Below are 11,505 nucleotides of genomic sequence, written 5' to 3' on the forward strand. Positions count from 1 at the left end.
GCAGTCTACAGCTTCCTCAAGGGGGGCAGCAGAGGGGGAGGTGCTGCTCTCCTCTCTCTGGTGACCAGCGACAGGACACGAGGCGATGGAGTGAAGCTGCGTCAGGGAATGTTCAGACTGGTCGTTAGGGAAAGGTTCTTCCCTGAGAGGGGGGTCGGTCCCTGGAACGGGCTCCCAAGAAAAGTGCTCACGGCACCAAGCCTGTCAGGGTTCAAGGAGCATCTGGACGATGCTCTGAGTCACATGGTTTAGTGTTAGGTAGTCCTGCGAGGAGCAGGGAGTTGGACCCGATGATCCTTATGGGTCCTCTCCAACTTGAGCTATTCTATCATCCCCTCTCTTGACCGGCTGCTCATGCTGTGTTTGATGCACCCCAGGATGCAGTTTGCCCTCTGGGCTGCCAGACACACTGCTGGCTCCTGTTGATCCTGCTGCCAACCAGCACCCCCGTAAACTCAACCCTTTCCTGATCCCTCTGGCCACAACAGCCACCAACTACCACCTCTCCCAGGAATCCTTCTCTAATTCCAACCTAAATGATCCTATGAAGGCCAATGGCATCCTGGCTTGGATCAGGAACAGTGTGGCCAGCAGGAGCAGGGCAGGGATGGTCCCCCTGTGCTGGGCACTGGTGAGGCCGCCCCTCGAATGCTGTGCTCAGCGCTGGGCCCCGCACCCCAAGGCGGCCATGGAGGGGCTGGAGCGTGGCCAGAGCAGGGCAGCGAGGCTGGGGCAGGGGCTGGAGCACAAGGCTGGGGAGGAGCGGCTGGGGGAGCTGGGGAGGCTCAGCCTGGAGAAGAGGAGGCTGAGGGGAGCCCTCATCACTCTCTGCAACGGCCTGAAAGGAGGCTGGAGCCGGGGGGGTCGGTCTCTGCTCCCCAGTCACAAGCGATGGGATGAGAGGGAACGGCCTCGAGCTGCGCCAGGGCAGGGTTGGGTTGGGTATTAGGGAAAATTCCTTCCCCGAAAGGGCTGCCAGGCCCTGGCCCAGGCTGCCCAGGTGGTGATGTGGTGCTTGGGGACATGGTTTAGTGGTGGGCTTGGCAGCGCTGGGTTGACGGCTGGACTCGATGATCTTTTCCAACCTCAATGATTCTATGGCTCAATCCACAAACCACAAGTCTAGGAGGACACCTTCCCTAGGTGACTGTGCTGGGTGACCCTGGCCGGCCACCGGGTGCCCACCCAGCTGCTCTATCACTGCCCCTCCTCAACAGGACGGGGGGAGAAAAGTACGGCAAAAGGCTCCTGGGCTGAGATAAGGACAGGGAGATCATTCAACAGTTACTGTCACGGGCAAAACAGGCTTAAATCAGGGAAATTAATATAATTTCTTGCCAATCAAATCCGAGTAGGATAACGAGAAACAAAGCCAAATCTTAAAAAAAAACCCCTTCCCCCCACCCTTCCCTGCTTCCCGGGCTCAGCTTCACTCCTGATTCCTCTACCTCCTCTCCCCGAGTGGCGCAGGGGGACGGGGAATGGGGGTCGCGGTCAGTTCATCACTCGTCGTCTCTGCCGCTCCTTCCTCCTCCTCACGCTCTTCCCTGCTCCAGCCTGGGGTCCCTCCCACGGCAGACAGTCCTCCATGAACTTCTCCATCGTGGGTCCTTCCCACGGGCTTCAGTTCTTCACCAACTGCTCCAGCGGGGGTCCCTCCCACGGGGCGCAGCCCTTCAGGAACGACTGCTCCAGCGTGGGTCCCCCGCGGGGTCACCAGTCCTGCCAGCAAACCCGCTCCAGCGCGGGCTCCTCTCTCCACGGGGCCACGGGTCCTGCCAGGAGCCTGCTCCAGCGCGGGCTTCCCACGGGGTCCCAGCCTCCTTCGGGCATCCCGCTGCTCCGGCGTGGGGTCCTCCAGGGGCTGCAGGTGGATCTCTGCTCCACCGTGGGCCTCCACGGGCTGCAGGGTGGATCTCAGGGAGTACTTGTGACAACAACTCCTCTTTCACAAACCCCAGGGATTTCCCAGACCTGCTGTGGCAGAGGAACCCAGCCCGAGAAAGACCGGGCCTTTGTCAATTTTCACACCCTTACTGCCCTGTCCTGGCTCTTGTCCCATACCCAGTCACAGGGAGATAGAGCCTTCGGCCAATGGGAGCGGACACGGCCAGAGATGACCACAGGTCAGATTCAACTGGGGTATAAATGGAGTCCCACCGGGGAGGGGGGGGCCAATTGTGTTGCTCCTCCTTTTGTGTGTTCCTTCCATTAACTCCTTCATTACAGGCGGAGTCACTACACACCGACCTGGCGGAGTCACCCACCATCCTTCAATAACCTTCCTCCATTTCAACAACTCCGCCAGTTTATCCTCTTTTGCAGTGTCCACGGGAACTTTAATTTCCAAAGCCGCCTCTGGGGTCAATGCTGCCACCGTCGCCAACACAGCCACCCTTTTTGCAGCTTCGTCGGCTTTTCCGTTGCCCTTGACCACATCGGTTTGTCCCAATTGCTGCACTTGACAACGTAGCACTGCTGTTTCCTTAGGTTTATTAACCGCCTCAAGCAGCTTCATCATTTCTGTGCCCTATTTTCTAGGCTTTCCCTGTCCTCTTTCTGGCCAAATTGCACCACGAGCACGCATTACCCCAAAAGCCTACTTTGACTCAGCGCACGCGTTAGCCCGCTTCCCATCCAGTAATTCCAGCCTTACTTCTCTTTCCTTTTCCAAGGTTACAGCAGCGTCCCTGGCCTTTCGCTCTCCTTTAACCACAAAGCTGCTCCCATCAGCGAATCCTTCCCAAGCAGGAGGTTGCAAAGAAGTATCCTTTAAATCCGGGCGGCTGGAGCACACTTGCTCAAGGCTCTGTAAGCAGTCACGTTGCAATTCCTCTTTTTCCCGCAGGCCGAGCAACGACGCTGGGTTTAAGGCACTGGATGCTTTCATGACTACGTCTTCTTGCTCAAGTAACATTGCCTGACAGGGCACCATCCGGCGTGGGGACAGCCAGTGACGTCCTTTTTGGTCCAGGACAGCTATAACTGCGTGCGGTACATGGACAGCAATTCTCTGTCCCATCGTTCCTTTCCGCGCCTCTTGGATTAAGAGCGCAGTTGCCACTACCGCTCTCAGACATCCCGGCCACCCCGAGCTCCCTTTAGCCAATTGTTTCGAAAAGTAAGCCACCGGTCTTTTCCAGTCCCCTCGAGTCTCCACAAGTACTCCCAACGCCCGACGGCCTCGTTCAGGCACATAAACTGCGAAAGGTTTTCTCAAATTAGGGAGACCCAATGCCAGAGCACTCAGAAGAGCGAATTTTATACCGTCCAACCCTTTTCCACATTCCGGAGTCCATTCCAACCCTTCCCCTGGCCCTTCAATAGCCGCCTCATACGGGGGCTCAGCCACCAGTCCAAAATCAGGTATCCAAAGGCGACACCATCCGGCCATTCCAAGAAATCCCTTTAACCCTCTTTTTTGATTTGGGGGAGGCAATCTGACAGATTGCTTCCCTTCTCTCAGCCCCCAACTTCCTTTCTCCTGGAGAAATTTCAGAACCCAAGGACGTCCCACTCTTCCGCACAGTTTGGGCTTTCTCCCGAGACACCCGGCACCCAGCCAGTCCCCAAAAGTTCAGCAAACTGACAGTTGCTTCCTCACATTCCCCAGTCGTCTTTGCCCCGAACAGAACGTCATCCAGATATTGCAGCAAGCTCATTAACCAGTTCTTACCTTGCCACAGCTCCACTTCTTCCGCTAACCCATCACCAAACGGGGTGGGGCTGTTCTTAAAGCCTTGGGGGAGCACTGGCCAGCACAGCCGCGTTCGGCCTCCTGTTGTAGGACTTTCCCATTCAAAGGCAAACAACTTTGGACTCTGTTCTGCCAGAGGAATACAGAAGAAAGCATCCTTGAAAGCCAAAACCGTAAAATTAACATTAGAATCGACCGTCGGAGTCAGCGGAACGTACGGGTTTGGCACCGCTGGGTGAACGTCAGGCGCTGTTTGATCAATAGCCCTTAAATCTTGCACTCGGCGATATTCCTGAGAGCGTGGCTTTTTACTGGGCAAACTAGGAGCGTGATGCTCCGACTGGCATTCTCGTAGCAGTCCATATTTCAACCAGTTATTAATTATAGGCTCTGATCCAATACGAGCTGCCAGCTTCGGGGGAGATCGTTTCCGTCTTACCGGTTTTGCTCCCTGCTTTAATTCCGCTTTTCCCGGTTCGGCTGATTTGGCTCTTCCAGGCTTTTCTGTTGCCCACACAAAGGCAACTGCCGCAGCCGTCATTTCGGAGGGGATTTCCACCTTGTTCTTCATGTCCTCGGTTCCTGTGGATTCCTGTAACATATAAACTTGTGCTTCCCAGGCGTTCTTTCGAGCAACATGCACTTGAATTTTATCTTTATCTGAAGTTATTTGTGCTCCCAATTCATTCAGCGCGTCTCGTCCCATCAGAGGTAAAGGACGTTCTGGCACCTACAGAAACTCACGGGTCAATATTCCGTTTCCGCTTTTGCAGGTCATGGGCTGGAACAAGGGTTTAACCTCTCGTTTCCCCGTGGCACCAACCGCTGACATAGGAAGTTTACTCACGGATCCCTTACAACTATTTAACACTGGATACGTTGCCACTGTACCCACTAAGAAATGAACAGCTACAGGGAGGAATCATGGAGTGGCCTGACCCCGTTTCCGCCAAATTCTGAAATTATTACCTTACCTATGAGCTATTTGCCGGCTCTGACCCCCTGGTCAGTATTTCCCTTAGGCGCGCTCGGCTCTCACCCCGCCGGCCAATTAAGGCAGCCCTTGCCGAGCGGCTACGTGCGACTTGAATCTTCTGCGGAAGCAGCTGGCCTTATAATCACGTTTTACAAAATTTTACACTTATCAATCCAGGAATTCGCCCCGTCACAAATACCTCTCCTCGGCGTTGCACCTTTGAGTCGCTTGTCACCCCGACTTCGGAGAGAATCCCGAGGGGTCCCCGATCAAGAGGTCGGTGCGCGCCGGAGCTCTCTCCAGTCCGGCGCGCCGTCAGGGACGGCAAGACGATCCGGGCAAGGCCTTATGGCAGTCCCAACCGCGTCAGCAAAACGTCGCCCCCAAAAGCAGGCTTCTTCTCCCTGGTGTGCAGCGATTGCGCGTTTTGAGTCATCATTCTGAAGCCTAAGGCTTCACAAGCCGGCTGCGTAGCATTAACCTCCCGTTGTCACCTGAACCTGTGGTTACTAATGCTCGTCGGAGCAGCTGGCGCTTTTGATGAGAATAAATGGTATTTTGGGTGACATCACCTCCTAACGGGACTCTGTGCTCCTCCGTGACACCTGCCCGTCACAGCAGTGTGCCAGTCCCCGGTGATGTCTGGGAGGCTGACGTCTCCCGTAAGGACAAGGGCGACCGATGCAGAGCTGTCTCCTACTTGCCTAGGGAACGCCTCATCGGTGCTGCCACCCCGGCTGGGCGATGGGGAGTGGGCACCCACCGCGCCGTCTGCTGTGTCCTCCGTCCCCCGATCCTCACCCAGAGGCACTCGACCGCGTCACCCCCAGCTGTAAGGGCCGCGCGGCCAAACCTCTCCCCTCCGTCCCTCGCCTGCCCTCCTGACGAGCTGGTGGCCCTCCGTCCCACCGCCCCGGCCTGGGGCCCCTGCCCCGACCCCTGACACCCCGGTGAGCAGCGCCAACGGTCACCGATCACCACAACGCCTGGCAAAGCCCCCGTTCCGCGCCATTCCTCTCTGTCGATGCCAACGTCCCCGGGCTCGCTCGTGCTGCCGTTAATTCCCGGCCGGGCGAACAAGGGCCCGGCCGCCCCCCCGCAGCGAGCGCCCGGGCGGAAGGACACAGCGCGGGCGGGGCGCAGCGCTCGCCCCGCCTCCCTCGCCGCCGGCCGCTCCCGCGGAGGGCTCGGCCCAGCTGCCGCGCCGCCATTGGCCGCCTCCGCCGCCACTCGTCGTCCCTGCGCGCTGACTGGGCGGAGCCGCGGGCGGGCCCCGCCCCTGGCTCCCCTCAGCGCCGCCCCGGGGCGGGGCCGGGCGGGCGGCGGCGGCGGCGGCGGCCGGGTCCCCGCGGGGCGGCGGCGGCGGAGCTCGGCGCGGGCCCCGGCGCAGGTAGGGAGCGGGCGGGCGGCGCCGCTGGGGCTCGGCCGCTCGCTGCGGGGGGCTGCGGCGAAGGGAGCCCGGCGGGCTCGCCCTCCCCGTGGCGCTGCCCGCCCCCGGCCGCCCCCCGCCCCGGTGCCCGCCTCCCTCCCTGCCGGGGCCGGTGGGGGAGCGGCCGCTCGCGGCCTCCCCCCGGGCGCCGTCCCCGGAGCCGTGGCGGGCCGGGAGCCGTGGCGAGGCGGTCGGGGCCGGGCGGCCTCTCCGGCAGCGGCAGCGGCGGGAGCCGCTTTGCCCCGGCCCCGCCGGCGGCGGCGGGGGGAGCGGTCCGGTCCCGCGGGGGGGCCGGGCCTGGGCCGTCCCGCTCCTGCGGCAGCAGCGGGAGGGCCCCGGGCCTCGGTCTGGGCCTGGGCCCCGGCAGCCGCGGCTCCTTGTGGCGCCCGGGGGAGGGAAGGGGCCCTGCGGAGGCTTCTCCCTGCCCGTGGCGGCCTTGGGCTTCCCGGGGCGGGAGCTGCTGAGGGGCCCCGGCCCGGGCCCCGCCGGGCGTCGCTGTCGGTGACGGCGGAATTGCTTTGGGCTGAAGGGACCTTTCGGGGTCCCCCGGTCCAGCCCCCCGCCGCCAGCAGGGCCCCCTTCGGCCGGGGCAGGTTGCTCAGAGCCCCGTCCAACCCGGCCCCGAATGTTTCCAGGGCCGGGGCATCTGCCCGCTCCCTGGGCAACCTGTGCTGGGGTCTCCCCACCCTCAGCAGGAAAAGCTTCTTCCTTAGCTCTAGGCCGAACGTCCCCTCTTTGGGACGCAGCTCTGAGCCGTTCCCAGGCGTCCTGTCCCCGGATCCCGAGTTGACCCCCGTCCCCCTGCGCCGCTTGGGGGGAGGAGGTGGAGAAATCGGGAGTGAAGCTGAGCCCGGGAGTGAAGCTGAGCCCGGGAATCAGGGAGGGATGGGGGAAGGGTTTTGGTTTTTTTTTAAGGTTTGGTTTTATTCCTCGTTACCCTGCTCTGCTTTGTCTGGCAAGAAATTAATTTAATTTCCCTAATTTGAGCCTCTTTTGCCCGTGACGGTAACTGCTGAATGATCTCCCCGTCCTTATCTCGGCCCACGAGCCTTTTGCCGTGCTTTTCCCCCCCGTCCTGTTGAGGAGGGGAGTGGCAGAGCGGCTGGGTGGGCACCTGGTGCCCGGCGAAGTTCAGCCCACCACAGCCCCGCAGACGGGCGCTGGGAAATCAGAACAGAATAGGTGGAAGGGAGCTACAAGGATCCTCCAGTCCAACTGCCCGACCGCTTCAGGGCCGCCCACAAGTTGAAGTGCATTAAGGCCCTTGTCCAGGTGCCTCTTACACCCTGACAGGCTTGGGGCATCGACCACGTCTCCGGGAAGCCTGTTGCAGAGTTTGACCACCCTCTCGCTACAGAAATGCTTCCTCGGGTCCAGTCTGAGCCTCCCCTGAGGCAGCTTTGAGCCGTTCCCAGGCGTCCTGTCGCTGGATCGCAGGGAGAGGAGCTCAGCACCTCCCTCTCCACATCCCCTCCTCAGGAAGCTGCAGAGAGCCATGAGGTGGCCCCGCAGCCTCCTTCTCTCCAGGCGAGACAAGGCCAAAGTCCTCCCCGCTCCCCAGGGGCCGTGCCTTCCAGCCTTGCACCAGCTTGGGTGCCCTCCTCTGGGCGTGTTCAAGGACCTTGATGTTCTTCTCAACTGGTGGGGCCCCCATCTGCACACAGTGCTCCAGGTGAGGCCGCACCAGCGCTGAATACAGCGGGATGATCCCCTCTCTTGACCGGCTGGGGATGCTGTGTTTCATAGAATCATGGAATCGTTACGGTTGGAAAAGATCTTTAAGATCATCGAGTCCAACCGTTAACCCAGCACTGCCAAGGCCACCACGAAACCATGTCCTCAAGCACCACGTCTCCCCGGCTTTTAAATCCCCCCAGGGATGGGGACTCAGCCCCTGCCCTGGGCAGCCTGGGCCAGGCCCTGACAGCCCTTTGGGGAAGGGATTGTTCCTAACATCCAACCCAACCCTGCCCTGGCGCAGCTTGAGGCCGTTCCCTCTCGTCCCATTGCTTGTTCCTGGGGAGCAGAGACCGACCCCCCCGGCTCCAGCCTCCTTTCAGGCCGTTGCAGAGAGCGATGAGGGCTCCCCTCAGCCTCCTCTTCTCCAGGCTGAGCCCCCCCAGCTCCCCCAGCCGCTCCTCCCCAGCCTTGTGCTCCAGCCCCTGCCCCAGCCTCGCTGCCCTGCTCTGGCCACGCTCCAGCCCCTCCATGGCCGCCTTGCGGTGCGGGGCCCAGCGCTGAGCACAGCATTCAAGGGGCGGCCTCACCAGTGCCCAGCACAGGGGGACCATCCCTGCCCTGCTCCTGCTGGCCACACCGTTCCTGACACAATCCAGGATGCCATTGGCCCTCTTGGCCACCTGGGCACCCTGCTGGCTCACGTTCAGCGGCTGTCGACCAGCACCCCCAGGCCCTTTCCCCCGGGCAGCTCCCAGCCGCTCCTCCCCACGCCTGCAGCGGTGCCTGGGGTTGCTGTGCCCCCAGGGCAGGACCCGGCCCTGAGCCTTGTTGCCCCTCACCCAGTGGCCTGGGGCCATCGCCCCGGCCTGGCCAGGGCCCTCTGCAGAGCCTCCCTGCCACCAGCAGATCAACAACTGGGTTTGACTCCTTTCACCACCACTCTCTGGGCTCGGCCCTCCAGCCAGTTTTTACCCCAGCGCAGAGTGCGCTTCTCCAAGCCGTGAGCAGCCAGCTTCTCCAGGAGAATGCTGTGGGAGACAGTGTCAAAGGCCTTACTAAAGTCCAGGCAGACAACAGCCACAGCCTTCCCCTCATCCACTGAGCGGGTCACCTTGTCACAGAAGGAGACCAGGTTAGCGAAGCAGGACCTTCCCCGGCACCGGGGTCAGGCTGACAGGCCTGTAGTTCCCCGGATCCTCCTTCCGACCCTTCTTGTAGAGGTGCGTCACATTTGCTAACTTCCAGTCAGCTGGGACCTCCCCGGTTGACCAGGGCTGCTGATAAATGAGGGAGAGTGGCTTGGCCAGCTCCTCCGCCAGCTCCCTCCGTATCCTCGGGTGGATCCCGTCTGGGCCCACGGACTTGTGCGCATCCAGGTGGAGGAGCAGGTCGGTGACTGCCACCTCTTCGACAGCTGGGGCTTCATTCTGCTTCCTATCTCCATCTCCCAGCTCTCCCAGCCTGAAAACCCCGAGGATGGCCAGTCTGACTATTAAAGACTGAGGCAAAGGCGGCATTAAGTACCTCAGCCTTCTCCTCCTCCTTCGTGGCAAGGTTTCCCTCCGCATCCAACAAAGGAGGGAGACTCTCCCTGGCCCTCCTTTAACGGCGGTGGCCAGTTTAAGTTTGAGCTGGGCCTTCGCCTTTCTTATCCTCTCCTTGCGTAACCTCACAACATCCTTGGAGTCCCCCTGAGTCGCCTGCCCCTTCTTCCAAAGGCGGTAGGCTCTCCTTTTTTTCCTGCGTTCCAGCCAAAGCTCTCTGTTCAGCCGGGCCGGGCTTCTCCCCCGCCTGCTCGACTCGCGGCACACGGGGACGGCCTGCTCCTGCGCCTTTGAGACTTCCTTCCTGAAGAACACCCACCCTTCCTGGGCTCCTTTGCCCCTCAGGACGGCCTCCCGAGGGACTCTGTCAAGCAGGCTCCTAAACAAGCCAAAGTCGGCCCTTCTGAAGTCCAGGGTAGCGGTTTGGCTGATCCCCTTCCTTACTTCTCCAAGAATCAAAAACTCTATCACGTCACGGTCGCTGAGCCCAAGACGGCCTCCGACCGCCACATCGCCCACCAGGCCCTCTCTGTGCGTAAACAGCAGGTCCAGCGGGGCACCTCCCCTGGTCGGCTCCCTCACCAGCTGCGTCAGGGAGTTCTCTCCCGCACGCTCCAGGACCCTCCGAGACTGCTTCCTCTCTGCCGTGCTGTATTTCCCGCAGAGATCTGGGAAGTTGAAGTCTCCCACGAGAACAAGGGCTAGGGATTGCGCGACTTCAGCCAGCCGCTTGTAGAAAACTTGATCTGTTTCCTCATCCTGGTTGGGTGGTCTGTAACAGACTGCCACCAGGAGATCTGCCGTGTCAGCCTTCCCCCGATCTTTACCCATAAGCACTCGACCTTACCATTACCGTCGCTGAGCTCTAGACAGCCAAAACACTCTCTGACGTACAAGGCCACCCCACCACCTCTCCTTCCTCGCCTGTCCCTTCTGAAGAGCTCGTAGCCGTCCATTGCAGCACTCCAGTTGTGCGAGTCATCCCACCACGTTTCCGTGGTGGCGACCACGTCGTCGTTTTCCTGCCGCGCAACGGCTTCCAGCTCCTCCTGCTTATTGCCCGTGCTGCGTGCATCGGTGTAAATGCACTTCAGTTGGGCCGTAGACCTCTTCTCCAACCCAGGCGTGCCACCGCTAGGCTCGTCCCTAGCAAGCCTGGTTTTATCCCCTTCCCGCTTTGCATCGAGTTTCAAGCTCTCTCAGCGAGGCCTGCTAGCTCCTGAGCCAGAATCCTTTCCCCGCTTTGCAACAGGTGAACCCCATCTGTCTCCTGGTGCCATGTAAACTGCCCCGGGACTGAAAAACCCCCAATTCCACCGCTGGCACCAGCCTCTGAGCCACGCGTTGATGAGCTGGGTCTTCCTGTTCCTCTCCGTGTGCCTCCTGGCTACTGACGGGATGGAGGAAAACGCTGCCTGCGCTCCTGACCCTTCACGTGATCGCCCCAGTTCTCTAAAGTCCCTTTCGGTCGTCGTCGTGCCTCTATCAGCGACCTCATCGCTGCCAACTGAAAACCAAGAGCGGATAATCATCGGGCGCGTTCACCAGCCTAGGGAGCCTCCTGGTAATGTCTCTCCTCCTTGCCCCAGGCAGGCAGCAGGCTTCCCTACGGGATGGGTCCGGTCGGCATATCGGGCCCTCGGTTCCCCTCCGAAGGGAGTCGCCTGTTGAAGGGAATGAGACACGGACTCCGCCTGTGAGTTCAGGCGAAGACAAGCGAAGACCCTTTATTTTTACAGTCTATCCCTTTTATAACATGATCTGGTGTTCACGAGCAAGCAAAACCCATTTCGTTGGCTGCTGTCTTGTGTCCGCGCGTCTCTTCAGCGTTACTTACTGGTTCTTCAAGCTGGTGCACGCGAATTCCTCTTTCAGGGATGTCTCCAATCTCATCCTTATTTTTCCGCCTCTAAGTTTCACAGCCTTGTTTGTAACAAGCCTCAAGGCCACAGCTGCATCTCGTGAAAGTAAAACACTATCTCATTTATTCCTACAAATCCCCCTTTTTGTTTTTCTGTCACAAAAGCTTGTTTAATCACATTCTATAGCATTTTCTATACCCAAGACACTAGACAAGAAACTATCGTTATTATAGTGCAAAATATTAGTAACAAGAAAAAACCTATCTTGATTAGAGACATTACCCACCCGCCAATTCCCCAACTTGTTAGTAAGTGAT

General features: G+C 60.0%; 1 protein-coding gene across 4 annotated transcripts; it reads right to left on the reverse strand.

Annotated features, from left to right (window-relative positions):
• Window positions 1-978: 978 nt before the first annotated feature.
• Window positions 979-5,812, reverse strand: LOC309601132 (uncharacterized protein). Of its 4 annotated transcripts, none has more exons than XM_082338060.1 (3): window positions 5,652-5,812; window positions 3,677-5,077; window positions 979-3,201 (listed from the first exon to the last, which is right to left on the reverse strand). In XM_082338060.1, the coding sequence occupies exons 2-3, from the start codon at window positions 4,401-4,403 to the stop codon at window positions 2,600-2,602; spliced, it is 1,329 nt and encodes a 442-aa protein (XP_082194186.1). In that variant the 5' UTR covers window positions 4,404-5,077; window positions 5,652-5,812; the 3' UTR covers window positions 979-2,599. The 4 variants fall into 4 exon arrangements, with proteins under 4 accessions (XP_082194186.1, XP_082194185.1, XP_082194187.1 ...); XM_082338059.1 differs by having other exon boundaries at window positions 5,645-5,812; XM_082338061.1 differs by lacking the exon at window positions 5,652-5,812 and having other exon boundaries at window positions 3,677-4,289; window positions 4,873-5,635.
• Window positions 5,813-11,505: the final 5,693 nt, after the last annotated feature.

The sequence above is a fragment of the Platalea leucorodia genome (assembly GCF_965183815.1).
Source record: "Platalea leucorodia genome assembly, contig: SUPER_28_unloc_1, whole genome shotgun sequence".
In the NCBI taxonomy this organism is placed as follows: domain Eukaryota; kingdom Metazoa; phylum Chordata; class Aves; order Pelecaniformes; family Threskiornithidae; genus Platalea; species Platalea leucorodia.

Bases quoted from the DNA above. Each gene is read 5' to 3' on its own strand.
- LOC309601132 (XM_082338060.1), bottom strand. From the start codon at position 4,403: ATGGGACGAGACGCGCTGAATGAATTGGGAGCACAAATAACTTCAGAT. The intron at 3,202-3,676 runs GTAAGAACTGGT...AACCTTTCGCAG, and splicing joins AGAAGTGGAGCTGTGGCAAG to TTTATGTGCCTGAACGAGGC.